Source organism: Sapajus apella, unplaced genomic scaffold (genome assembly GCF_009761245.1).
Source record: "Sapajus apella isolate SASKATOON/1434 unplaced genomic scaffold, GSC_monkey_1.0 scaffold53, whole genome shotgun sequence".
Classification (NCBI taxonomy): Eukaryota; Metazoa; Chordata; class Mammalia; order Primates; family Cebidae; genus Sapajus; species Sapajus apella.
The window spans coordinates 1802096-1828609 of record NW_022436993.1 but is presented as its reverse complement, the minus strand read 5'-3'; the positions used below and the strand labels follow the sequence as shown (position 1 = coordinate 1828609).

The window sequence follows — 26514 nt, the reverse complement described above, 5'->3', positions numbered from 1 at the left end:
TGGAGACCAGCTGGGACCCAAAGGACGTGGAAAGGGAATAAACTGAGAGATACGGAGATTGAGGGAGTTTCTTAGGGGAGTTTTCTCGGAGACGAGGTTCCTTCGGCATCTTAACGCTACTCCAGTCCCATTCATGCGTAAAGGCTGCTTCCCCAACAGGCGCGAGGCTTCTTCTTGCAAACGTCCTGAACGCTCAGCCAAACTCCCACCGACGTTTGTTTGACGGGAACGCCGGGCTAGTCCCAAAGTCACCGAGATTTGCGAGTGACTGGGCCTTGCACATGCGCACGGAGCACCCTGGGCCGCCGGGCCTTCCTGCGCACGCGCAGGGACCCTGCCGTCTGGAGCGCGCACGCGCACTTGTGTCTAGCGGCACCGCTAGCTTAGTAACCCCGCCGGGGAGATTGGAAACCGCGGAGTTTCCGTGTGGAATCTGCGGCTAGCAGGGACTTGCTATGTTGGGCGCCGGAGGGCGTTAAGAGCCGAGAGAGAGACGAGGTGTCTCTGAAGACCGGTCGCCTGGACCATGAAGAGGATTTTTAGTAAGAAGGGCGAGTCCCCCTTGGGTTCCTTCGCGCGGCGGCGGAGGAGCAACTCGGGCGGCGGGGGCGAGCCCGGGGACGGCGCCTACTCGCAGCCCGGGTACCACGTCCGAGACCGAGATCTCGGCAAGATACACAAAGCTGCCAGCGCGGGTAATGTGGCGAAAGTGCAGCAGATTCTTCTGCTCAGGAAGAATGGCTTGAATGATAGAGACAAGATGAACAGGTAATAGGAACCACAAGCCCGGCGTGGGTTCCGCGGGAGCAGCCGGGCAGGAAGAGGAGCGCAGCCTGTGGGACCCTCCCCGCCCCGGCACCTGGGGCCTGGGTCAGATTCACGCGCGCTCCGCAGCCCCTGGGACGGGGACACCTTGCAGGGCTCCAGCGCTCAGGCCGCCTTTCTGAGCAGCAAAACAAAAACAACTCCATCTGGTTTCCGATCTCCCCTAATTCCCCTTAGAGAGGACTTCATTGACAATTTTAAAGTGAATTAGTGAACAAAAGTACATACAGCGTTTTATTTTTAAAGTACACATTTAAGACAGGGTCATATACTTTATTGAAAGGTGCATAATGAGATAAGTAGTTCCCGTAATATAGCAACTTCTGGGTTCAAAATTATTTCTATAAAATCTATTATCCTTCAGGCGCGGTGGCTCCCACCTGTAATCACAGCACTTTGGGAGGCTAAGGTGGGAGGATCGCTTGAGGCCAGGAGTTCGAGGACAGCCTGGACGTTATAGCGAGACTCCCCCATCTCTAATAGCCCCCGCTGCTTAGAAGGCTGAGGCAGGAGCATCATTTGAGCCCACGAGTTCTACGCTGCAGTGAGCTATGTTAGTGACAACATAGCAAGACCTTATTTTTCAAAAAGAAAAATAAAATGCCTTTAGGGAGTAGTTATACATGTAATTTATTTTTTTCAGCATTGCTTAAGCAATGTATTAAGAAGAACCCATAGAATGGATTTTATAAATAAATGTCAGTGCATACATGACCATTGACAGTGGCAATAGTGGCCTTGCATGGTGTCTCACGCCTGTAATCCCAGCACTTTGGGAGGCCAAGGTGGGCAGATATCCTGAGGTCAGAAGTTCGAGATTAGCTTGGCCAACATGGTGAAACCCCATCTCTACTAAAAATATAAAAATTAGTCAGACATGGTGGCAGGAACCTGTAATCCCAGCTACTCGGGAGGCTGAGGCAGGAGAATCGCTTGAACCTGAGAGGCAGAGGTTGCAGTGAGCCAGGACTCAGCAACTCAGAGACAGAGTGAAACTCTGTCTCAAAAAAAAAAAAAAAGTGGCAATAGATATAGGAAGTATGTTGGTATATGAGGATATACTTTGGTATCTCAAGTGAGAAAAAAATCAGTTTGATTACACATGCAAACAGACTGTGGTCTTGTGTTAGTTGAAAATATGTATGAAACGTAAAATTTGTTATTTCTGGGCATTTGTATAGTAATTCAAACTTTCCCCTTTTTCTTTTCTATGATTTCTGCAATGAGTGTATAGAAAAGTTCCAGTGAAAGTTTATTATTAATGAGTTAAATCCTTGGGAAGAGCAGGAATATGAATCTCACACAGATAAAAATAATTTCTTCTTTCTCTCTCTCTCTCTTTCTTCCTTTCTTAACTTTCGTGGATTGCTATCCAAATAAACAACTTTTATCCTTTTCAGAAGTAAAGGGAATCTTGGCTGGGCATGGTGGCCCACGACTGTAATCCCAGCATTTTGGGAGGCCAAGGCAGGAGAACTGCTTGAGCCCAGGAGTTTGAAACTACACTGGGCAACATAGCAAGACCCTGTCTCTATTAAAAAATAAAAATTAAAATTAAAGGTAAAGCAGATTTTTTTTTGTTCACACACCAAAAAGTAAGAAGATAAAAAACAAAATAAAAAGAAAGTAGAGGGGGCCGGGCTCGGTGGCTCAAGCCTGTAATCCCAGCACTTTGGGAGGCCGAGGTGGGTGGATCACGAGGTCAAGAGATCGAGACCATCCTGGTCAACATGGTGAAACCCCGTCTCTACTAAAATTACAAAAAATTAGCTGGGCATGGTGGCGTGTGCCTGTAATCCCAGCTACTCAGGAGGCTGAGGCAGGAGAATTGCCTGAACCCAGGAGGCGGAGGTTGCTGTGAGCCGAGATCGCGCCATTGCACTCCAGCCTGGGTAACAAGAGCGAAACTCCATCTCAAAAAAAAAAAAAAAAAAAAAAAAAAAAAGAAAGTAGAGGGAATCTTTTTACCTGTATTTATAGATTTTATGTATACATTTTATTATATACGTTTTTATTATAGATTTATTATATTCAAACAAGTACAATTATTTTAGTTGTGTCCTTATGACAATAAAAATACCAAATATAAATGATAATTAGGCTGGATGTGGTGGCTCATGCCTGTAATGTCAGCACTTTGTGGGGGCTGAGGAAGGTGGATCACTTGAGTCCAGGAGTTCGAGACCAGCCTGGCCAACATCTTGAAACCCTGTCTGTACTAAAAATACAAAAACTAGCCAGGCATGGTGGTGCACACCTGTAGTCCCAGCTACTTGGGAGACTGAGGCAGTAGAATAGTGTGAACCTGGGAGGGGGAGGCTACAGTGAGTTGAGATTGCACCACTGCAATCTACCCTGGGCGACAGAGCGAGACTCTCAAAAAAAAAAAAAATTGCAAAAGAATAAAACAATTGCTCTGCTTTATTTATTTATTTATTTTTAATATTTTTTTCTTCTTTATAAAGACGGGGTTTCACCATGTTGGTCAGGCTGATCTTGAACTCCTGACCTCAGGTGATCCGTCCGCCTTGGCCTCCAAAGCGCTTGAATTACAGGCGTGAGCCATCACTCCCGGCCAAGAATTGCTCTACTTTATAAAAGTTTTATTTAACAATATTGAACTCCCTAACGATTTTTCCATTCTTTCAATCCATTTATTCATCAAACATAACCTGAATATCTGTTCTGTAGCAGACATAGTCTGTCGCTTTTTTTGGTAATGGAGTCTCCCTTCTTTGCCCAGGCTGGAGTGCAATGGTGTGATCTTGGCCCACTGCAACCTCCACCTCCTGGGTTTAAGCAATTCTCCTGCCTCAGCTCCCCAGTACTGGGATTATAGGCACGTGCCACCATGCCCAGCTAATTTTTGTGTTTGTAGTAGAGATGGGGTTCTACCATGTTGGCCAGGCTGGTCTCAAACTCCAGACCTCAAGTGATCCGACCGCCTTGGCCTCCCAAAGTGCTGGGATTACAGGCCTGAGCCACCGCGCTCAGCAACATAGTCTACTATCTCTCAAGACCTTTCCATCCTCAAAAACTTCGTGTTTACATACCTGTCCAACCTGAGCAAGTTGAGAGATTTAAAATTAGACTGTTAGAACAATCTCAATCGAAACTTTTCCTCCCTCCTCTTATTTATTTTTTTGAGATGGAGTCTTGCTCTGCCACCCAGGCTGGAGTGCAGTGGTGTGATCTTGGCTCACTGCAACTCTGCCTCCCAGGTTCAGAGATTCTCCTCCCTCAGCCCCTGAGTAGCTGGGATTACAAGCCTGAGCCACCATGCCTGGCTACTTTTTGTATTTTTAGTAGAGATGGGGTTTCACCATATTGGCCAGGCTGGTCTTGAACTGCTGACCTCAACTGATCTGCCAGCCCTGGCCTCCCAAAGTGCTGGGATTACAGGTACGAGCCACCACGCCAAGCCCCTCCTTTTAAACAAGTGTTCCTGAAGGTAGAATATTGTAAGAGATAACCTTCAACTCCTTTTTGGAAAATTTATGTCTTAAATACTGATATTAGTCATTGGAAATAGCTGCATATATTCTATAAATATAAATATTGAATAAAATGAGCCAACCTCTTCATTTGAATCCTGAGTTTCCTTTGGCTTAAAGTTTTTGAAAACACATTAAGAATTACTTTGTTTAAAAATTTATTTTTGAATTTAAAAAATGCTCCCAATTATAGTTGTAATAAATCATGAATCACAAGTGGCATTCCAACGTCAGGGACGTTAAAATGTGAGAAAATGAGCATCTTAGAAAAACTGAAATACAGTGTTATCTCTGATTTTTTTTTTTTTTTTTTTTTGATAGACAGGATCTCTCTCTGTTGCCCAGGCTAGCATACAGTGGCACGATCACAGCTCACTGCAGCCTCATCCTCCTGTGCTCAAGCAATTCTTTGGCCTTAGCCTCCCTGGTAGCTGGGACCACAGGAGTGCACCACCATGCCTGGCTGATTTTTAAATTTTTTGTAGAGATGGAGTCTTAATATGTTGCCCCGGCTGGTCTCAAACTCTTGGACTCAAGCAGTCATTCCACCTCAGCCTCCCAAAGTGCTGGGATTCAGGCATGAGCCACCATGCCTGGCTTATCTCTGATCTTTAAAACATACTGCCAGCTAGGTATAATTTTATCATTTTATTTAATTAAAACATCTTTGTTAAATAGTAGTAATAGTAATTATATCTAACAATTGTTGAGCTGTTATTTGTGCTAGGAGCTGTTCTAAACATTTTGCATAAATTCTCATTTAAGCATCTGAGTGGTGTCTAATGACATAGCTACTGTTTTGATCCTCATTTTACTGATGAGGAAACTGAGGCACTTACTAAGCCATAAATGACAGAGCCTAAAGTAGGATTCAACTCCCAAGTTGAAGTGAATCCAAAGGCCAAGACTTTTTTTTTTTTTTTTTTTTTGAGGCGGGGTTTCCCTCTTTTTACCCAGGCTGGAGTGCAATGGCACGATCTCGGCTCACCGCAACCTCCGCCTCCTGGGTTCAGGCAATTCTCCTGCCTCAGCCTCCTGAGTAGCTGGGATTACAGGCACACGCCACCATGCCCAGCTGATTTTTTTTGTATTTTTAGTAGAGACGGGGTTTCACCATGTTGACCAGGATGGTCTCGATCTCTAGGCCAAGACTTTTCTATTCTAATAGGTTGCTCTTTCATTAATATGGTGAGTAGTTAGAGCTAATAAATATAGTACTTCTTTTAGAAGAAAATTAAATACTTGTTTTGAAGGCAGAGGAATAACGTGTATTAGTTCTCATGCTGCTAATAAAGACATACCTGTTAATATATGGGTAATTTATACGGAAAGAGGTTTAATTAACTCACAGTTCAGCATGGCTGGGGAGGCCTGAGGAAACTTACAATCATGGCAGAAGGAGAAGAAAACATGTCCTTAACATGGTGGCAGCAAGGAGAAGTGCCAACCAAGAGGGGCCCCTTTATAAAACCATCAGATCTCGTGAGAAACTTACTCACTATCACAAGAGCAGCAGCGTGGGGGAACCACCACCATGATTCACTTACCTCCCACGGAGTCCCTCTCACCACACGTAGGGATCATGGGAACTATAATTCAAGATGAGATTTGGATGGGGACACAGCCAAACTGTATCAACATGCTATTTAATGTTTATAATTTTGTGAATCATTGTATGTTTTGAGACAGTGCACTACAGTTTATAAAAGTCCTGTCACTCTCATAGGACAGCTCTGCATTTGGCCTGTGCAAGTGGTCATCCAGAAGTAGTAACTCTCCTGGTGGACAGAAAATGCCAGCTCAATGTCTGTGACAATGAAAACAGGACAGCTCTGATGAAGGTATATAGTAGCCAGCTTTTTCAGCATGAGATGAATTTGATTTAAATATATAGAATGAAAATGAATTTATCTCATTAAAATATAACTAACTGGTGAAACCTGTGGAATGCTTATTTTGCATTCCTAGAATTTACGATCTATTTCTTGGTCTAATACTGGCAGGCTGTTCAATGCCAGGAAGAGGAATGTGCAACTATTCTGCTAGAACATGGGGCTGATCCAAATCTTGCCGATGTCCATGGCAACACTGCTCTCCACTATGCAGTCTATAACGAGGACATGTCAGTAGCAACAAAGCTGCTTTTGCATGATGCAAATATCGAAGCAAGAAACAAGGTATAAATCAACCAGCTTTATTTTTACAGTATTTGAAATGCATTTGTTTCAACAGTGACATATGTAAGGGTTAGTTTTTCATATTTGGAAGCTCAAGCATTCCCTGAAGAGAAGTATTTTAAAGTAACTTAATTGTCTAAGATTTTACTTTAAATGTTGATACTTTTAAAGAAACATTGGGCAGTACACCTTTCTTTTATGCATTTATTGTAAATATTTGTGAAAACACAATTTGTTAAAGGCAATTTTTTATTTTTTTATTTTTTCCGAGGCAGAGTCTCTCTCTGTTGCCCAGGCTGGAGTGCAGTGGTGCAGTCTTGGCTTACCACAACCTCCACCTCGTGAGTTCAAGTGATTCTCCTGCCTCAGCCTCCGGAGTAGCTGGGACTACAGGCATGTGCCACCACACCTGGCTAATTTTTTGTATTTTTAGTAGAGACGGGCTTCACTATGTTAGCCAGGATAGTCTCGATCTGCTGACCTCATGATCCACCTGCCTCAGCCTCCCAAAGTGCTGGAATTACAGGCATGAGCCACCGTGCCTGGCCTTATTTGTTTTCTATTTTATATGTTTCAGTTCATAGGATCTGACATAAGGTTTTCAGTTCAGCTGAGAAATAGGTAATTTTGTGCATTTTAAATTGTTTCGCTGTCTTACAGGATGACCTCACGCCACTTTTACTTGCAGTAAGTGGAAAAAAGCAGCCAATGGTGGAATTTTTAATAAAGAAAAAAGCAAATGCGAATGGAGTAGATAAATTGGAAAGGTACAGTCTTTTTTTTTTTTCTTTTTTTAAACCTGCATGTTGCATGTTAGAGGTTTTTTAAACCTGCGTGTTTTGTGTTAGAGTTTTTTAAACCTGCCTGTTGTTCTAGAGGGGCAACAGTGATTCTGTTGCTGTTTCTCAAGTTAGAAATATTAAATTAATAAGGTTAACACAATTATGGGAATATAGTGACAAATAGCAACACAAATCAGGTAGAAAAGCAGTTTGCTTGGATTGGGCAATATAAAAGAAGATTGTACAGTAGGATTCATCTTACAATATTGACTGATGTTTGTTATTTGTAAACTCATGTTTTTGGTCATGTGATCTGTTAGCTCCAGAGCTTTCTTATCAGTTTTATTAGTTTTATAAAATGTGGAGTTTAACTTTTGGTTTACTTTTTAACTCAATATTGAATTTCGTAACCCTTTTATGGTGGTGTTCTAATCTCTGCTTTTGTACTTTTCCTTTAGAAATGCTGTATTCAACATGAATAGGAGTTTGAAATCATTTTGTCTTTTGGGTGCTTCTTTGCCTTAAGTTCCTTTCTTTGAAGAATACCAATGTTAAGTTATCCCTAAGTGATTATTAATTGCTATTACCAGATACTATAGTTTCATTATTTTTTTCCTTTTCTATTTCTAGTATATTTTGATGTTTTTATTTTTAGTTGGTGTGGGCATAGGGAAGAAAAACAGCTTTAATTGAATAAGCTTTTCCTTTACTGAAGACAAGTCATAGATGGGTGATAAAAAGAAAAGAGGCTTTAAAAATCACACAAGACTGGATTTAATTCCTTGCTTTCCCACTTGCTAACTGTGTAAATTTGGGGACCTTACTTATCTCCATATATGTTCTCTGATATGAAAAGGAGGATACTAAATATATCCTTGAAGGCAGTTGTATTTAAGTAAGACTATATAGCATTTGATTCATTGCCTAGCCCACACTTATTGGCATTATTATTATTATTTTTGAGACAGAGTCTCTGTCGCCCAGGCTGGAGTGCAGTGGCGTGATCTTGGCTCACTGCAGCCTCTGCCTCTCAGGCTCAAGAAGTCCTCCTTTCTCAGTCTCTCGAGTAGCTGGGACTATAGGCACATGCCACCACATCCGGCTAATTTTCATATTTTTTGTATAGATGGGATTTTGCCATGTTACCCAGGCTGGCCTGAACTCCTGGGTTCTAGTGATCCGCCTACCTTGGCCTCCCAAAGTGCTGGGATTATAGGTATCAGCTGCTGCACCTGGCCACCATTATTATTGATACTGTTTTAAGCCTGCAGATAGCTCTTATCTGACCCCTAGCTGACTTTGAATTGTAATATGTTATATCAGACTAGAGAAGAAATCGAGAATTCTTTATTTAAATCTTTGTCTACTTTATTTTTATTTTTTGAAAAAGAAAGAGAGAAAGAAAAAGAATGAAAGAGAAAAAGAAAGAGAAAGAGGTAGAGAGAACGGGAGTCTTGCTTTATTGCCCAGGCTAGAATGCAGTCTAAAAATGGGATTAAAAACCTCTTTTATGCCAATAATTGTGCTTAACAATGGAGACAGGAAGAATTAACGGAGGAAAAAAACAAGCAGCCAACCAATATTTCATTTAAACCTGTGAAATGCTATGCAATTACTGAGGAGTGATTTACTTCCAATTATGTAGTCACTTTTAGAGTAGGTGTGATGTGGTACTGAGAAGAATATATGTTTTGTGGATTTGGGGTGGAGAGTTCTGTAAATGTTTATTAAGTTTACTTATTCCAGGTCTGAGTTCAAGTCCTGGATATCCTTGTTAATTTTCTGAGTCGTTGATCTGTCTAATATTGACAATGTGATGTTAAAGTCTCCCACTATTATTGTGTGGGAGTCTAAGCCTCTTTATAAGTCTTTAAGAACTTGCCTTATGTATCTGGGTGCTCCTGTATTGGGTGCATATATATTTAGGATCGTTAGCTCTTCTTGTTGCATTGATCCTTTTAACATTATGTAATGTCCTTCTTTGCCTCTTTTGATCTTTGTTGCTTTAAAGCCTGTTTTATCAGAGGAGAGAATTGCAACTCCTGCTTTTTATTTATTTATTTATTTTTGCTCTCCATTTGGTTGGTAAATCTTCCTCCATCCCTTTGTTTTGAATTTTGTGTATCCTTGCATGTGAGATGGGTCTGGATGCAGCATACCGATGGGTTTTGGCTTTTTATCCCATTTGCCTATCTGTGTCTTTTGATTGGGGCATTTAGTCGATTTAAATTAAGGATTAATATTAATATTAATATATGTGAGTTTAAGACTGCCATTTAATGCTAGCTGGCTGTTTTGCCCATTAGTTGATGTAGATTCTTCATTATGTTGATGCTCTTTAGCTTTTGGTATATTTTTGGAATGGCTGATACTGGTTGTCCCTTTCTATGTGTAGTGCTTCTGTCAGAAGCCTGGTGGTGATGAAATCTCTGAGCAATTGCTTGCTCATAAAGGATTTTATTTTTCCTTCACTTATGAAGCTTAGTTTGGCTGGATATGAAATTCTGGGTTGAAAGTTATTATTATTATTTTTTTTTGAGACGGAGTTTCACTCATGTTACCCAGGCTGGAGTGCAATGGCGTGGTCTCGGCTCACCGCAACCTCCGCCTCCTGGGTTCAGGCAATTCTCCTGCCTCAGCCTCCTGAGTCGCTGGGATTACAGGCACACGCCACCATGCCCAGCTAATTTTTTTTTGTATTTTTAGTGGAGACGGGGTTTCACCATGTTGACCAGGATGGTCTCGATCTTTTGAACTTGTGATCCACCCGCCTCGGCCTCCCAAAGTGCTGGGATTACAGGCTTGAGCCACTGCGCCTGGCTGGAAAGTTATTTTCTTTAAGGATGCTGAATATTGGCCCCCAGTCTCTTCTGGCTTATAGGGTTTCTGCTGAGAGATCTGCTGTGAGTCTGATAGGCTTCCCTTTATGAGTAACCTGACCTTTCTTTCTGGCTCTCCTTAGCATTTTCTCCTTCATTTCAACCCTGGTGAATCTGACGATTATGTGCCTTGGGATTGCTCTTCTTGAGGAATATCTTTGTGGTGTTCTCTGTATTACATGGAGTTGAATATTGTCCTGCCTTGCTAGGTTGGGAAAGTTTTCCTGAATAATATCCTGAAGAATATTTTCCAGCGTGGATTCATTCTCTTTGTCACATACAGGTACACCTATCAAACGTAGATTGGGTCTTTTCACATAGTCCCATATTTCTTGGAGACTTTGCTCATTCCTTTTTACCCTTTTTTCTCTAATCTTGTCTTCTCGTTTTATTTCATTGAGTTGGTCTTCGACCTCTGATATCCTTTCTTCTGCTTGGTCAATTTGACTGTTAACACTTGTGCATGCTTTGCGAAGTTCTCGTATTGTGTTTTTCAGCTCCATTAATTCACTTATGTTTCTCTCTAAATTGTCTATTCTCGTTAGCATTTCATCAAACCTTTTTTCAAGGTTCTTAGTTTCTTTGCATTGGGTTAGAACATGTTCTTTTAGCTCACAGAAGTTTCTTATTATCCACCTTCTGAAGCCTGATTCTGACAATTCATCACACTTATTCTCCATCAGGCCTTGTTCTCTGGCTGATGAGGAGCTGCCATCCATTGAAGGAGGAGAGGCATTCTGATTTCGGATGTTTTCAGCCTTTTTGCGCTGGTTTCGTTCCATCTTTGTGGATTTATCCACCTGTCGTCTTTGTAATTGCTGACTTTCAGATTGGGTCTCTGAGTGGGCGTACAGCTTGTTGGTGATGATGTTATTTCTGTTTGTTTTCCTTCGGTGGATGCCCCTCCCCCACAGAGCTGGACCTTCCCGGGTTCAGCTGTGTTTGCTGTGAAAATCTCAACAGTCAGCGTTTCCAATTGCTGCTTTTTTGTGGGAGTGGGACCAGCTGAGCCTGATCACCTGGCTCCCCGCCTCGCAGCCCCCTTTTTTTCTTTTCTTAATTGAATGGTCGATTCTCTCCCAGGTGCCCCAGTCGCCCACCGGAAAGGAGCCGGGATCTATGCAATTTTCCGTGTTGCAACTGCGCTGGCTGAAACAGCGGCGCTGAGATTCGTGGGGCTTTTCTGCCCGGTAATCTCCTGGTCTGGCTCCCCGCTTCAGTCCCCTTTTCAGTCAGCTGAATGGGCAACCCGGAGCTCCAAACACCAACCAAAAGGGCACCCAGTCCTGCATACTCTGTACTGATTGCTGCCCCGCCGGAACGCCATTTAGCCGCGCTGGCCAAAAGAGTTGTGCTGGTGACCCGTAGGGCTCCTCCGCTGGTAATCCCCTGGTCCATGGGCAACAATAATTCATCTGGAAGTCTGGCATCTGCTCACTCCCTGCGCCTTCACTGGGAGCTGCAATCCTGAGCTGCTGCTAAACGGCAATCTTGGATCCCTCTCCTGTCTAGATAAGTAAACTCAGCATAGGTTTTTGCCCATCAAAAGACTTCTATTGGCCGGGCGCGGTGGCTCACGCCTGTAATCCCAGCACTTTGGGAGGCCGAGGCGGGTGGATCACAAGGTCAAGAGATCAAGACCATCCTGGTCAACATGGTGAAACCCCCGTCTCTACTAAAACTACAAAAAATTAGCTGGGCATGGTGGCACGTGCCTGTAATCCTAGCTACTCAGGAGGCTGAGGCAGGAGAATTGCCTGAACCCAGGAGGTGGAGGTTGCGGTGAGCCGAGATCGCGCCATTGCACTCCAGTCTGGGTAACAAGAGCGAAACTCCGTCTCAAAAAAAAAAAAAGGCTTCTATTATATTATACCCCAGTGAGACAACAGGCCTCTTTTTTGTCCTTTCCTTTTAGCCTTGGTGATAATTTACAAAGATGAACACTTGAGCACCCAAGATGCCTATGTCTATTAGTAGATGTAAACAGTTAATTCTACACAGACAGGCAAGATGGTAAATTGATAAAGTATATAAAATTATCTATATATATAACTTTATCAAAGTTTCTAAGTGTGAAATTAACTCTTTTATTTTGTTTTTATTTATTTATTTTTTGAGACGGAGTCTTGCTCGGTTGCCCAGGCTGGAGTGCAGTGGCACGATTGACTCACTGCAACCTCTGCCTCCCGCATTGAAGCGATTTCCTGCTAATTTTTGTATTTTTAGTAGAGATGGGGTTTCACCGTGTTGGACAGGCTGGTCTTGAACTCCTGACCTCAAGTGACCTGCCTGCCTTGGCCTCCTAAAGTGCTAGGATTATAGGGATGAGCCACGATGCCTGGCCATATCTCTCTTATTTTAGAGCACCCCTCATGCCTGCTCTATTTTATGAATCATCAAGTATAGTCAGGCTTTTTATTCGGCAGAGTTTTGATATTTTTTCTTAATATGTCTAGGGATGGACTACAGAAAAATGGTGTTGTTAGTGGTTTAGTATGTAAATATTTACCATAAAAGGCTAGTTAACACTAAATAGAGGTTTAAAATAATTATAATGATTGCATCTTATACATCAGTTGAGATTTCATAGTTTGGTTCAGGTAATTTTGGAATGGCAGTGAATTAGTCTGCTTCATTAGCTAGAAATCAAGCAAAAGGATAGACTAGTTAGAAGCAGCAATGACTGTAGGATTCTTTTGTTTTGTTTTGTTTCTGAGACGCAGTCTCACTCCGTCACCCAGCCTGGAGTGTGTGGCATGATCAGAGCCTACCACAGCCTCAACCCCTGGACTAAGGAGATTCTTCCACCTCAGCCTCCCAAGTAGCTGAGACTACAGGCACATACCACCATGCCTGGCTAATTTTATGTATTTTTTGTAGAGATGGGGTTTTGCCATGTTGCTTAGGTTGGTCTTGAACTCCTAGGCTCAAGCAATTGGCCTGCCTCTGCTTTCCAAAGTGCTGGAATTACAGGCATGAGCCACTGTGTCCAACTGGGTATATGTAGGATTTTTTCTCTCTGGATTTTTACGAACTTACTCCATAGGGACCCCAATATTGTTAATTTCATTCCAATTATAACCCCTATGCATGGGATAAAAATAGTATCACATGTTTAATTTTTCTAATTGGTTATTTGAGTCTTGAAATGTCCAGTTTAGCAGAAAATCTTGAACTGTCCCATGGGGGCCATCTGCTATGCCCTCCACCTTAAATTTTTCAAGAACCGAAGGGGTTCCTTTAAGTGCAAGGAAGGCAGTCCTCTTTTGTAAGTCAGAAGGAGGGGAAAAAAGGACATTCTAATCATTTTTTTGTTACCAGTGATTCTATGGCTGCATTGTTGCCATTGAAACTGGTCCTGCAGTCTGGAAATGACTGACCTTTGCTACCAGGATGCTCTTACTGATTGAGATCGCTCAGTCTTCGTGGTGATTCATATGTAGACTTCGAAGTTAGGACTTTTTTTTAAAGTTCACATATGTGTGTTTATAGGCTCAGCCATTGTTCCCAAAGCACTAGCACCCTGCTCTGGCAGCTGGCCTCCTAGCTTTAGCCACACACGGATTGATCCTTCCCTCCACACTCAAACGCTTAATGTGGAGACCATATCTGAGCCTTGACTTTCATGGTAAGTTAGCCATTGAGGCTTTTGTTTGTCTTTTCTTTAGCAAATATTAGTTGGGATTGTTCTGTCAGAGAGGTTCAAATCGTGTTTCAGGAAGAGAACAGAGTTTCCTTTCTTCTTCGCTAACAGGTCTGTACTTCAAAGCCCTTTTATATTCTGTGTAGCACCTTTTCTTAGGCAGTGAAAGGTTCTGTATTGCCTTTCCCTAGAGCAGTGGGTACCAACTTGTGGTTGGCCCCTCAAGTGATCTGTTTTTCATAATGAAAATCTCCCAAGCTACTTGCATCTCTACCTTAAATTTTAAAAATATTTTACAATTGTACCTCACAAGGAAGCCATTCAACAGAATTCTCTGAGCCTAAAGTAGGTTAGTTGGATTGAACAGAGCTAAGCTTCTTCCATGACTCATCAGTGTCCACGTATAAAAGTAGGGCTTTGTGCTTGCTTCAGCAGCACGTATACTAAAATTGGAACAATACAGAGAAATTAGCATGGCCCCTGTATAAGGATGACACACACATTCTTGAAGCATTCCATATTTTGCACAGTCCCTGGAAGGCCATTTTACTATTTGCTAACAGTGTGAGTTAAAGCAGAAGAGTGGCACCCAGTATTGAAATTGTGATTTTCATGACAAAAATATTCATTTATAAGGTGACCTATGAAATGAGAATGGAGTTAACACGTGGGATGTTATGTGTAAATATGTTGTTAGTAGGTATCGCAGAAATGAGAAAATGTCAATTTGTGTCTCCTTCATGAAACTTAAAAGTAGGGGCCTGGTGCAGTGGCTCATGTCTGTAATTCCAGCACTTTGGGAGGCCAAGGTAGGAGAATTGCTTGAGGCCAGGAGTTTGAGACCAGCCTGAGCAACATAGCAAGACGTTAACAGCACAACAAAATAATAAAAATGAGCCAGGTGTGATGGCATGCTCCTGTAGGCCTAGCTACTCAGGGGGCTGAGTCAGGAGGATTGCTTGAGCCCAGGAGTTTCAGGCTGCAGTGGATTATGACAGTGATAGAAGCACTCCAGCCTGGATGATAGAATGACGGCCTGTCTCTAAATAAAAGTAGGGTTTGTTTTCCACATCAGTTGGAATGATGGACATGAAAATTAAGCATCATTCTAACAAAGATCTGCTGGTTCAGAGTTTGAGGAGGTAGATAGAGAAGGAATAGTCATCATCTAAGCCAGGTCTTGACGTCTGTTAGTTTTCTGCCCTTGCTATGATCAATTAGTTCACTAATAGGGGGCAATTATGTTATCTAATTTAATGAGATACTATATTTAAAAGTGAATTCGGTTACAAATTATGAAATTCACTGAGATTGGAAACCATAAAGAATGGAATAACTAATAACCAAAATTAGGACTTAGTAAATTTTCTGAAAATGGCAACATTTGAATATTAGAACTTTTGGAGAAACACTCAATGGGTTTTATTTGGGACTCCAAAATAGTTTTAGCAATAAAATTCAGGAACAAATTATTCCATTTCTTTACTATTTCTCTGAGCATTTAAAAAATGTTATCTTGTTAAGTCTTTATAACCCTGGTGAAATAAGGCAGTAAAATCCTTATTTTTTAGAAGAAGATATTGAGCCTAAGAGAAGCGTCTTGTCCAAGAACCAACAGCTGTTGGTTACAGAGCTAGGACTTCTGGGATCAGGACACTTTCCATTATGTCAAGCTAACTCTAGCTAGTTTGCTCGGCGACACTGCCCTCACTTCATAACTGTTTCTCATTACTCTTCTTCTTATTTAATTTGAAGCTTAACAAGAAATTTTGTAGAGCTTATATATTTGAAGTATATGGGATAAAGTTCTGCTATTAGCTCTGATATTGGCTGAAATACTTTTAAGAATTTGAGATATTTGGTAAGTATTTTTTGTATCAGTATTAAAATAATTTTATTTATTACATTTTTCTGTATGTAGCAGTCACTACCTGATTTCAGAATGCAAAGAAGAAAGGATACCTAAAAATTCTTCTCAAAATAGTGTTTCAGGTAAGACTTCTGATAGTGAATTACTCTTGGTAATAGTATCATGGATAAAATAGTAAAAGTAAGGGAGTGTTGATCACAGAAAAGCAGTTTTAAAAAAATCAGTGTATAAGGTACATGTATATTTTTTCTTAATTTCTCTTAGTAATCTAGAATTCAGAATTATTTAAGAAGTTACATCGGCCGGGTGCAGTGACTCACACCTGTAATCCCAGCACTTTTGGGAGGCCGAGGTGGTGGATCATCTAAAGTTGGGAGTTTGAGACCAGCCTGACCAACGTGGAGAAACCTCATCTCTACTAAAAATACAAAAAATTAGCTGGGTGTGGTGGCACATGCCTGTAATCCCAGCTGCTCGGGATGCTGAGGTAGGAGAATTGCTTGAACCCGGGAGGCAGAGACGTCAGTGAGCTAAGATTGCGCCATTGCACTCCAGCCTGGGCAACAAGGGCAAAACTCTGTCTCAAAAAAAAAAAAAAAAAAAAGTTATTTGTAGATATTTATGATGTCAAATGGTACTTTGTGAAAAAATTCATTTACTTAATTATCATCCCTAAATTCCTATATGAAATTTTTGTATAAATAAGAAAAAAGGTTTTTAAGTTAGTATGTTTTTTTTTTTTTTTTTTGAGACGGAGTTTCGCTCCTGTTACCCAGGCTGGAGTGCAATGGCGCGATCTCGGCTCACCGCAACCTCCGCCTCCTGGGTTCAGGCAATTCTCCTGCCTCAACCTCCTGAGTAGCTGGGATTACAGGCATGCACCACCATGCCCAGCTAATTTTTGTTTTTTTAGTAGAGACGGGGTTTCACCAGTTGACCAGGATGGTCTCGATCTCTTGACCTCGTGATCCACCTGCCTCGGCCTCCCAAAGTGCTGGGATTACAGGCTTGAGCCACCGTGCCCGGCTAAGTTAGTATGTTTTATGTTTTCTTTATAATCACATCATGATGAACTGGACTTGTTATAAAAATGGATCTTTAATTTTTATAATAAATGGTTTGTGTTTATTAAATGAATATTAATTACAATTGACCCTTGAGCAGTGTGCATGCTAGGACTGGTGATCCCCTGTGCAGTTGAAAATCTGCATTAGTTTTTGACTCCCCCAAAACTTAACTACTAATTGGCTACTGTTGACTGCAGGCCTTATGATAATGTAAACAGCCAATTAACATGTGTTTTGTATATGTAGTATTATAGTAAAGTAAGCTACAAGAAAGAAATTATGATTAAGAAAATCATAAAGAAGAAACATATATTTACTACTCATTGAGTGGAAGTGGATTATCATAGAGGTCTTCATCCTGGTTGTCATCATGTTGAGTAGGCAAGAAGTAGGAGGAAGAGGAGAGTTGGTCTTGCTGTCTTGGGGTGGCAGAGATGAAGAAAATCCACATATAGGTGTACTTGTGCAGTTCAAACCTGTGTTGTTCAAGGGTCATTACATAGTGATTTGTGTCACTAAAGATGAACTATCTTTAAAACTGGGAACTCAACAATACCTTTCTGGTACCATAAACAAATGGCAATAAGAATTGCAGAACTTAGCTAGTGTGCACCAATATCAATAGGAGATTATTATTATTATTATTTTTTGAGACAGAGCCTTGGTCTATTGCCCAGGCTAGAGTGCAGTGGGGCGATATCGACTCACTGCAACCTCTGCCTCGCCAGTCCAAGCGATTCTTCTCAGCCTCATAAGTAACTGGGATTACAGGCGCATACCACCATGCCCAGCTAATTTTTGTATTTTTAGTAGAGTCAGGGTTTCGCCATGTTGGTCAGGCTGGTGTCAAACTCCTGACCTCGTGCTCCGCCCACCTTGGCCTCCCAACATGCTGTGATTATAGGAGTGAGCCACTGTGCCCAGCCAGGAGATTATTTTTTAAAGATACTGAATACAGAAGTCAGAAAAGCAATTCCTTGTTGAGAAGTACAAGTCATGTTGCATATTCTTATACCAACAAAATCTCATTATTACTGACTTTATTCAGCATAAGTTGAAATAGAATGAGGTATATTTACTTTGTTAGAACAAGAAGTGTTCTTCTGTCTGCTGGATAATTGTCGTAATAACAGTAATTTTGTTAGAACAAGACACTGTTCTCATTAGCCAAAAGATTATCATAATCAATATTCAAATATCCCAAGTCTGGGCTCAATGAATAATAATGAAAGTGCAAAAATGTCCAATGAGAGACTCTAAAAAAAGATGGGAAATTATTAAAGTAAGTAAGAAATGTTTCTTTCTTTTCTTTTTTTTTTTTGAAGTAGAGTCTCACTCTGTTGCCCAGGCTGGAGTGCAGTGGCACGATGTTGGCTCACTGCAGCCTTCGCTTTTCCAGTTCAAGCAGTTCTGCTTCAGGCTTCCAACTAGCTGGGATTACAGGTGTGTACCACCATGCCCAGCTAATTTTTTTTTTTTGTATTTTTAGCAGAGATGGGGTTTTACTATGTTGGCCAGGCTGGTCTTGAACTCCTGATCTCAGGCAGTCCACCCACCTTGGCTTCCCAAAGTGCTGCGATTACAGTTGTTTGCCACTGTGCTGGGCAGAAATGTTTTCTTTCCCTTTTTTTTTTTTTTTTTTTTTTTGAGATGGAGTTTGTCACCCAGGCTGAAGTGCAGTGGCATGATCTCGGCTCACTGCAACCTCCACCACCCAGGTTCAAGCAATTCTCCTGCCTCAGCCTCCTGAGTAGCTGGGATTACAGGTGACTGCCACCAGGCCTAGCCAATTTTTGTTAGTTTTAGTATTTTTGTATTTTTAGTAGAGATGGGATTTTACCACGTTGGCCAGGCTGGCATCAAACTCCTGACCCCAGGTAATCCACCCGCCTCAGCCTCCCAAAATGTTGGGATTACAGGCATGAACCACTGCGCCCAGCCAGAAATGTTTCATCATAACAAAAATGCTACTATGCCACCTGGATGTAACACCTAATGCATTGGATAATCTGAACTGTTTGAGGACATCTTTAATTTAGTATATATTTGTCAAAGGACTTTTATTTTTATTTTATTTTTTTGTTGATGCACAAAAGCAGAAAAGAACTTTTATAGGTTAGGTTTTGCAAGTTTCAAGAAACATGAATATGGAACAGATATAGTTTTGGTCTTTAAAGTTTTCATAATGGAATAGAGCTGTTCCTATTTTATTTGTGTTTTTTCAATGGAAATATTTTAATTGATTTCTATAATTGTTTACTTAACAAATAACCATCAAGTGTCTTTTAGGTACCAAGCATTTTTTTAATATTGCAGAATGGAAACATTTTATTTCTTTTTTCTTTTTTTGAGAAGTAGTTTCACTCTTGCTGCCCAGGCTGGAGTACAGTGGCATGATCTCAGCTCACTGCAACCTCTGCCTCCCAGGTTCAAGCTATTTTCCTGCCTCTCGAGTAGCTGGGATTCCAGGCATGCACCACCATGCCTGGCTAATTTTGTGTTTTTAGTAGAGATAGAGTTTCACCAAGTTGGTCAGGCTGGTCTCGAACTTCTGATCTCAGGTGATCCACCCACCTCGACCTCCCAAAATGCTGGGATTATAGGTATGAGCCACCATGCCCAGGATATTTTTTATTTTTTTCAAATCAACAACAGCTAACCACAAAATAAAAACATTTAAAAAATAGAATCAGGCGCTTTTCACAATCGTTGTAATTTTTATTATTTACTACTTTATTCAGGGCTCATTGTGTGTAGATGTCCTCTGAGAGCTTATATTTATCATTTATTATGTATTTATTATGTTCAATATGTGCCAGACACTTTATGGTAAAGAATTAAAGGTTTAAAACAGTGTGTGGGATATAAGTTAAGCATGCAGAGTGAGTAGAAGTTTGCCAGGTAAAAAGTCAGAAGAATGATCCTGAACAGAAGGAACGTCTGACAAGATTGCATGTTTGGCAGAAGGAATAGCAAATGTAAAGCTCAGACGCTTGAGTAAACTTCACAGAGTTTATGGGTGTTCGATTTTGCGAGTGCAAAAAGTGTAATATGGAAGTGGTTGGGAATGAGGTTGATGCTTAGCTATGGCAACCTTGTGAAAGATGTTTTTTTTTTTTTTTTTTTTTTTTTTTTTTTTTTTTTTTGAGACGGAGTTTTGCTCAGGCTGGAGTGCAATGGCGCGATCTCGGCTCACCGCAACCTCTGCCTCCTGGGTTCAGGCAATTCTCCTGCCCCAGCCTCCTGAGTCGCTGGGATTACAGGCACACGCCACCATGCCCAGATAATTTTTTGTATTTTTAGTAGAGACGGGGTTTCACCATGTTGACCAGGATGGTCTCGATCTCTTGACCTCGTGATCCACCCGCCTCAGCCTCCCAAAGTGCTGGGATTACAGGCTTGAGCCACCGCGCCCGGCGAAAGATGTTTTTTAATAGTTCAGTGTAGATCTTAGCCTGTAGGCCATGGGAAATTTATCAGTTAGAATGCTTTTGGCTGCAAATAATGGGTGACCTAACTAGAAGTGGTAAAGTAATAAGAACCAGAGTTGTTTTGGTGGTTCAGTGATGTCATTGTATCCCACTTGTTGTCCCTCTTTTAGCTGTGCCATTGGCAGTGTTTTGTTCACATCTCCTTTCATGGTTGGTTGATTAGCAACAGCTCTAAACATCATGTTCTCACAAAACAATAGCTCTAACAGCTAGAAGGGCTGCTTTTCTTCACATTTCTTTTAAATAGGAAGAAAACTCAGAAGCTTACAGTGGACTTCCTATTTCATTTTATTATTTTATTTTTTTCAAGACAGGGTCTCACTTTGTCACCCAGGCAGGAGTACGGTGGCCCAATCACAGCTCACTACAGCCTTGACTACCGGGCTCAAGTGGTCCTCTCACCTGAGCCTCCCAGGTAGCTGGGACTACAGGTGCACACCACTACGTCTGGCTAATTTTTTATAGAGACAAGGTTTTGTCATGTTGCCCAGACTAGTCTCAAACTCCTAAGCTGAAGCCATCCACACCCCCCTTTGCCTCCCAGAGTGCTGAGATTATAGGCATGAGCCACCATTCCCAGCCTCCTATCACATTTTATTAGCTGGGTTACATCACATGCTCATTTTTAAACCAGTCACTGGGAAAGCAAATGTAGTTACTTTGATTAACTTAGAATAATCATTTCTCTTGTGGAGCTGGGGATGGTATTGGGATGATAAATATCCAAGTAGACTTGTGTTTTTCCAGCAAGAAAGATTAAAGAATGGCTATTGGATAGGGAGTCAGCAATGTTTGCTGCAGGGATTCATTGGAGAATTTTGAGCAGGGGAGTCACAAGATTAGACCTGAGCATGAGGCATTCTGGCTGTGGTATAAAGCAGGGATGGACAGCTTTTCTGTAAAGTGCCAGACAGAAAATATTTTAGGCCATGTAGTCTTTGTCATAGCTATTCCCTCTGCCATTGTAATGTGAAAGCAGTCATAGATAATACGTAAGTGAATAACATGACTGTGCCTCAATAAAACTTTATTTATAAAACCTTATGGCTGGCTGAGTTTGGCTTGTGGCCTCTAGTTTGCTGGCCCCTCATATACAGGATAGATGGAAGGTAACCAGGTAAAGAGACTGGTAAACAAAGGAAGGTTTTGCAGTAGTCAAAGCCACAGTTTCCTTGTCACTAATCCTTGGATTAGTATTCATCCATTATGAGGTTTTTACCATCCATGGTGAAATACATAAAGTTAGGAAGCTCAGTTTATTCATTTTATATTATTTATTCTTTTAGAGATAGGCTCTCACTATGTTGGGCTAGGCTGGTCTCAAACTTCTGGCCTCAAGTGATCCTCTGGCATTGGCCTCCCAAAGTGCTGGGATTATAGGCATGAGGCACCATGCCTGACCAGTTTATTCATTGTAAAATGTTGGTCTTTCTCTTCACGTTATGACTTTTTAAATTAGTTTTGCTTAAATTTTTTTTTTTCATTTAAGAAATAACATTAAGAGTGCATTTTTTTTTTTTTTTTTTTTTTTTTTTTTTGTGAAAGTCATCAGTTAAGATTCCATGTTTAAGAGATATAAACGGCCGGGCACAGCGGCTCATGCCTATAATCCCAGCACTTTGGGAGGCTGAGGCGGGTGGATCACAAGGTCAAGAGATCGAGACCATCCTGGTCAATATGGTGAAACCCCGTCTCTACTAAAAATACAAAAAAATTAGCTGGGCATGGTGGTGCACGCCTGTAGTCCCAGCTACTCGGGAGACTGAGGCAGAATTGCTTTAACCCGGGAGGCGGAGGTTGCGGTGAGCCGAAATTGCGCCATTGCACTCCAGTATGGGTAAAAAGAGTGAAACTCCGTCACAAAAAAAAAAAAAAATAGATATACTAAGTAAATATTATATTAAGTAAATAAGTAACATAAAGTAAATGTTTATATTTCCAGGGGTAGTGGAAATGTAAGGCAGAGGCAGAAAAGAGGTTAGTTAGTAGGATTTCGTGATTATTGAGTGTAAAAAGTTAGGGGGCAGAGAGAAATCTCAGATGATTCATAGGTTTCTAGGCTGTTCACAAGCATTTAAACTGAAATTGTCAGGTGAGTAGAGAAGAGCAGCAGGTCTGCAGGGAAGATTAACTTTTTTCTATGCATGTGAATATTTATATAGGATATTAATTCTATTATAGCGTCCAGATACGGTCTCAGAGGAATGCTTTATAACAAAGCACGACAGTCTTATGCTTTCTATATTATATGTTTTTCTATTGTTGATTTAAAATGTGTTTTACTTTTCTCTTTTTTGTAGCGGATGAGAGCTCTGAAGATTCCTTAAGCAGGTAGTATTTTACAGATTAAAAAAATATATTAACTAAAGGAATACAGAGAAAAGAAACTTATCTGTTGAGTACCCTACTCTGAGCTAGACACCTTATTATGTGCTTCTCCATATAGTCATCCCAACAGCTTTGCAAAGTATCTGTGCTATTATAACCCAATGGTGTAGTTCAGAGAGGTTCATTAATTGGCCCATGACCTCACGTTAGCAAGCAACTGACCCATGATTTGACCATCAGCTCGCTTGGCTCCCAAATCCCTTCTCTTGCCCCTCAACATAGATTGATAGAGACCTATGCAGCACTGGATCAAGGTACAGGTCCAAATCAGATCAATTCAGAGAGCTACATTTAGTTACATGTTAACTGTTAGAGTTTTTCTTAGGAGCCTGGTCAGTCCAACAGTTTGTCTTAATATGTTTGATAATTGCTGTAGTAACTAGTACTTTGTCTTTATCATCAAAGGTTTTAGGCCAGATCTCACCTAACTGTGGCCACAGGGCCATACAGTTTACATAAGCAAACGAGACAAGTCTTAGAAAGGAATTATTTTACTGTAAGTGAAGGCTGTCTACATATAGACCATATTGTGTTAATTATACTTAGCATCTAGTTAGAGGATGTTTCTGATTTATGTCTCTACCTACTGACTTCTCAGTTTGGCGTTCCTTTAGGCTAGTACCCCAGCTCCATCTGAGTTGTGTAAAAGATATGATTTTGTTTCTCTTTAAAAAAAAAAAGAAAACTGCATAGTATTCTATGGGGTGAGTTGTGTGTGTGCGTGTGTGTGTGTGTGTGTGTGTGTGTGTGTATGTATATATATACACACACATATATACACACACACCCACCCACCATATATATATAAAACATATATATGTAACATATGTATATAAAATGTTTTATATATATATGTGTGTATATATATATATATAAATATGTGTGTATATATATATATAAATATGTGTATATATATATATATATATATATATATATAAAACGTTTTCTTTATTCAGCCAACAGTGTTCTATTATTTTTTTCAATTTCTGCCAGCTAAGTATTTCTCATTTTCCTATCAACAGAATCAAAAGCATATGGAATTTTAGGATTTTAAGGAATCAGACTAATCAAAATGCCATTTAGTACTGCAATCTGTATTTAACATTTTGGTCAAATGGTTCAGATGGAGAACCTGAAACTCAAAGAGATTAAATTGATTTATTTGGATATGACATCCAAACTCATTTCAGAGCACAGTACTCTTCCTTCTTTATCATCCTACAGGTTAATATTTGAATAATAGAAGGGTGAGTGGGCCAGGTGCAGTGGCTCACACCTGTAATCACAGCACATTGGGAGGCCAAGGAGGGTGGATCACAAAGTCAGGAGATTGAGACCATACTGGCTAAAATGGTGAAACCCCCTTTGCTACTAAAAATACAAAACATTAGGCTGGCATGGTGATGTAGTATTCTCAGCTACTTGGAAGGCTGAGGCAGGAGAATTGCTTGAACCTGGGAGGCGGAGATTGCGGTGAGCCAAGATGGTGCCACTGTACTCCAGCTTGGGCGACAGAGCGAGACTCCATCTCAAAAAAAATAAAATAAAATAAAAATAAAGGGTGAGTAGATATAGTGAATCCAGTGGAAGAGCAAAGAATGGAATTAGCAGAGGAAGGCCAAGTTTGAAGAGAAACAACACTGGGTTGGATAGGAACAGGGCTTTTGGAAAAGAGATCAGAATATTGAGGTTTCTGACAAATTTGATAATGATAAATGATAGGAATGAAGCATAAAGGATATTGGGAATTATCTAGAAAGGCATATTAAAATAGGGGGTTCAGGGGAGTCCTGAACAGGTTGCTGCTTTTTTGTATAATAGGAAGAACTGACAAACTTTCAAGGTTTCTACGGAAAAATGTTAAAATAATTTGAGCCACTGGGGAGAGTCTCTACAGCCAATAGGAATGTGCTATAACTACTTCGACCTCAATTTATAGAGTGGTGGCTTAAGTACTTTGGAGCTGGAGGGTGCTGAACTACATAGATCTGTGGCCCAGGGAAGGTGTCCCCTCACCTCTGCCTCATTTCCCAATTCTCTGATGTCCTTCCCATGGGCATGTAGGGTAGTGCAGGAGTAGGATTGGCTGGCAAGTCAGTCATGGAGCTTCAGTTGGGTAGTTGGTAACATGGCTATGCTGGTGGCGGATGACTGAGACTCCATTTAGCTTGTTTTCCAGGAGCAGGAAATAGAGAGCTCCTACTCTTGGGCATTTGAGACCATCCTTTCAGGAATTTGTGCTTTCGTAGGATGAATACTTAAAGGTTAGAGATGCCAGGGACCCCTGCAGAAGAGGGAGCCCATAGGAGGAAAGGTATTTAGATACTTAGAGAAATATAGGTGCAACTACCAGGACCCTTTCTCCAGCAGTCTTTTCTTTGGGTATCTGAGTTCCTATGAAGATTTTTAAGGGCTTGGTAGTTTATGTGGTCCGGAATAAGGCAGGACCTCTGTAGGGAAAATAATGGATTTTATAACTTTTAATGTTTTAATGTTTCTGGGATGAGTAGTCCCAATAATAGCACATACATTTGTATTTTGACTTTTGTCCTTCTAGCTTTCAGACATTTCAGACATTTCAAGGGACTCCCTATCCTGTTTTAGGGTAAAGGGAAGCAGTGAGGCCTTAAGTGGTTTCCATGTCGAAGAACTGCCATTTTTGAGTGACACAGATTAGTCTTTGAACTGGAGATAGATAGTGGAGAAGGGACAGTGTATCTTTCTACCTGGCTTTTTTTTTTTATATTTTTTGAGACAGTGTCTTGCTCTGTCACCCAGGCTGGAATGCAGTGGTGCAGTCTCACCTCACTGCAACTTCTGCCTCCTGAGTTCAAGCAATTCTCTTGCCCCATCATCCTGAATAGCTGGGATTACAAGCATGTGTCACCACGCCTGGTTAATTTTTGTATTGTAATAGAAACAGAGTTTCACCACATTGGCCAGGCTGGTCTCGAACTCCTGGGCTCAGGTTATCTTCCTGCCTCCACCTCTCAAAGTTATGGGATTACAGCCGTGAGCCACTGCATCTGGTCTCCACCTTGTTTTAGATTATCAGGTTTGTTCTGGTTCAGGTAACAAAAGTTATATCAGCCATTAATTGGATTTTCAGTTCAGTCTTCAGGACGGACAATTTGTGAAGACAAAATATTCCCAGGCTCTGCCAATATCTTGGCTGTCACTATTTGTTATAGAACTAAGATTGAGTCTTTATTGAATATTTAATAGGTTTGGAGAGGTGGAGGTAGCAATAGGTAACTAAAATCTTTTTCAAAAACCGAATTTTAATTATATCAAGAAACATCACTTAATAGTTGACCTTTCACCATATTTTTGTTCTTATTTTTTTGGAGAGGGCATCCAGATTGAACTAGGAGGTTTTTGTTTTGTTTTTAAAGAAATTTAAAGAAATTAATTCACTCATTTTTTGTATATTTTTATTCTAAAGGCTTTCTGGCAAACCAGGTATTGATGATTCATGGCCTACCTCAGATGATGAAGATGTCAATTTTGATATCAAGGTAAAGTGCTCTCTCATGAAATTCATGTTTTCACTCTGAATCTAGTTTCGTATAGTATTCTCTTAAAATTTGGCAGTGGTCTACTTATCACCGTTTTCTATTTGTAATGGAAAAGTGGTCAGAGGAAGCCATTTTATAGAAATATAACCAGCTGAATTCTTTTTTTTTAAACTTTGCTAAATAACAAAGGATTGATAAATAATGTGATAGAGTGGGGATTGCAAAAAAAAAAAAAGAACGCACTGGAAAATACGTAGTGATAGGAAAATTGTATTGGGAAAAGATTTCCTACAGTAGAGGAAATACAAAATTTGGTCAAAATTTGTATGGATAAGCACTCCTACTATGATTTTAAAATCTTTTTTCATTTTTCTCTGTGG

General features: G+C 40.7%; 1 protein-coding gene and 1 non-coding gene across 14 annotated transcripts in view; both read left to right on the top strand.

Annotated features, from left to right (window-relative positions):
• The first annotated feature begins 349 nt into the window (after positions 1-349).
• ANKRD26 (ankyrin repeat domain 26) overlaps positions 350-26514 on the top strand; it is a 93455-nt gene continuing 67290 nt past the window's right edge. For 8 of the 13 annotated variants that reach the window (XM_032243804.1, XM_032243803.1, XM_032243806.1 and 5 more), the window contains exons 1-7: positions 351-768; positions 6046-6160; positions 6323-6496; positions 7157-7263; positions 15722-15792; positions 22529-22559; positions 26062-26134. In XM_032243804.1, coding sequence (XP_032099695.1) covers positions 527-768; positions 6046-6160; positions 6323-6496; positions 7157-7263; positions 15722-15792; positions 22529-22559; positions 26062-26134 — 813 coding nt within the window. In that variant the 5' untranslated portion in view covers positions 351-526. Of the gene's footprint in view, positions 769-6045; positions 6161-6287; positions 6497-7156; positions 7264-15721; positions 15793-22528; positions 22560-26061; positions 26135-26514 lie in introns of those variants that run through there. The other 5 variants (XM_032243813.1, XM_032243812.1, XM_032243802.1 and 2 more) reach the window with 3 other exon arrangements.
• On the top strand, positions 14220-14325 carry LOC116527269. Its single transcript, XR_004258463.1, has one exon. It is a non-coding gene; the product is annotated as a U6 spliceosomal RNA (small nuclear RNA).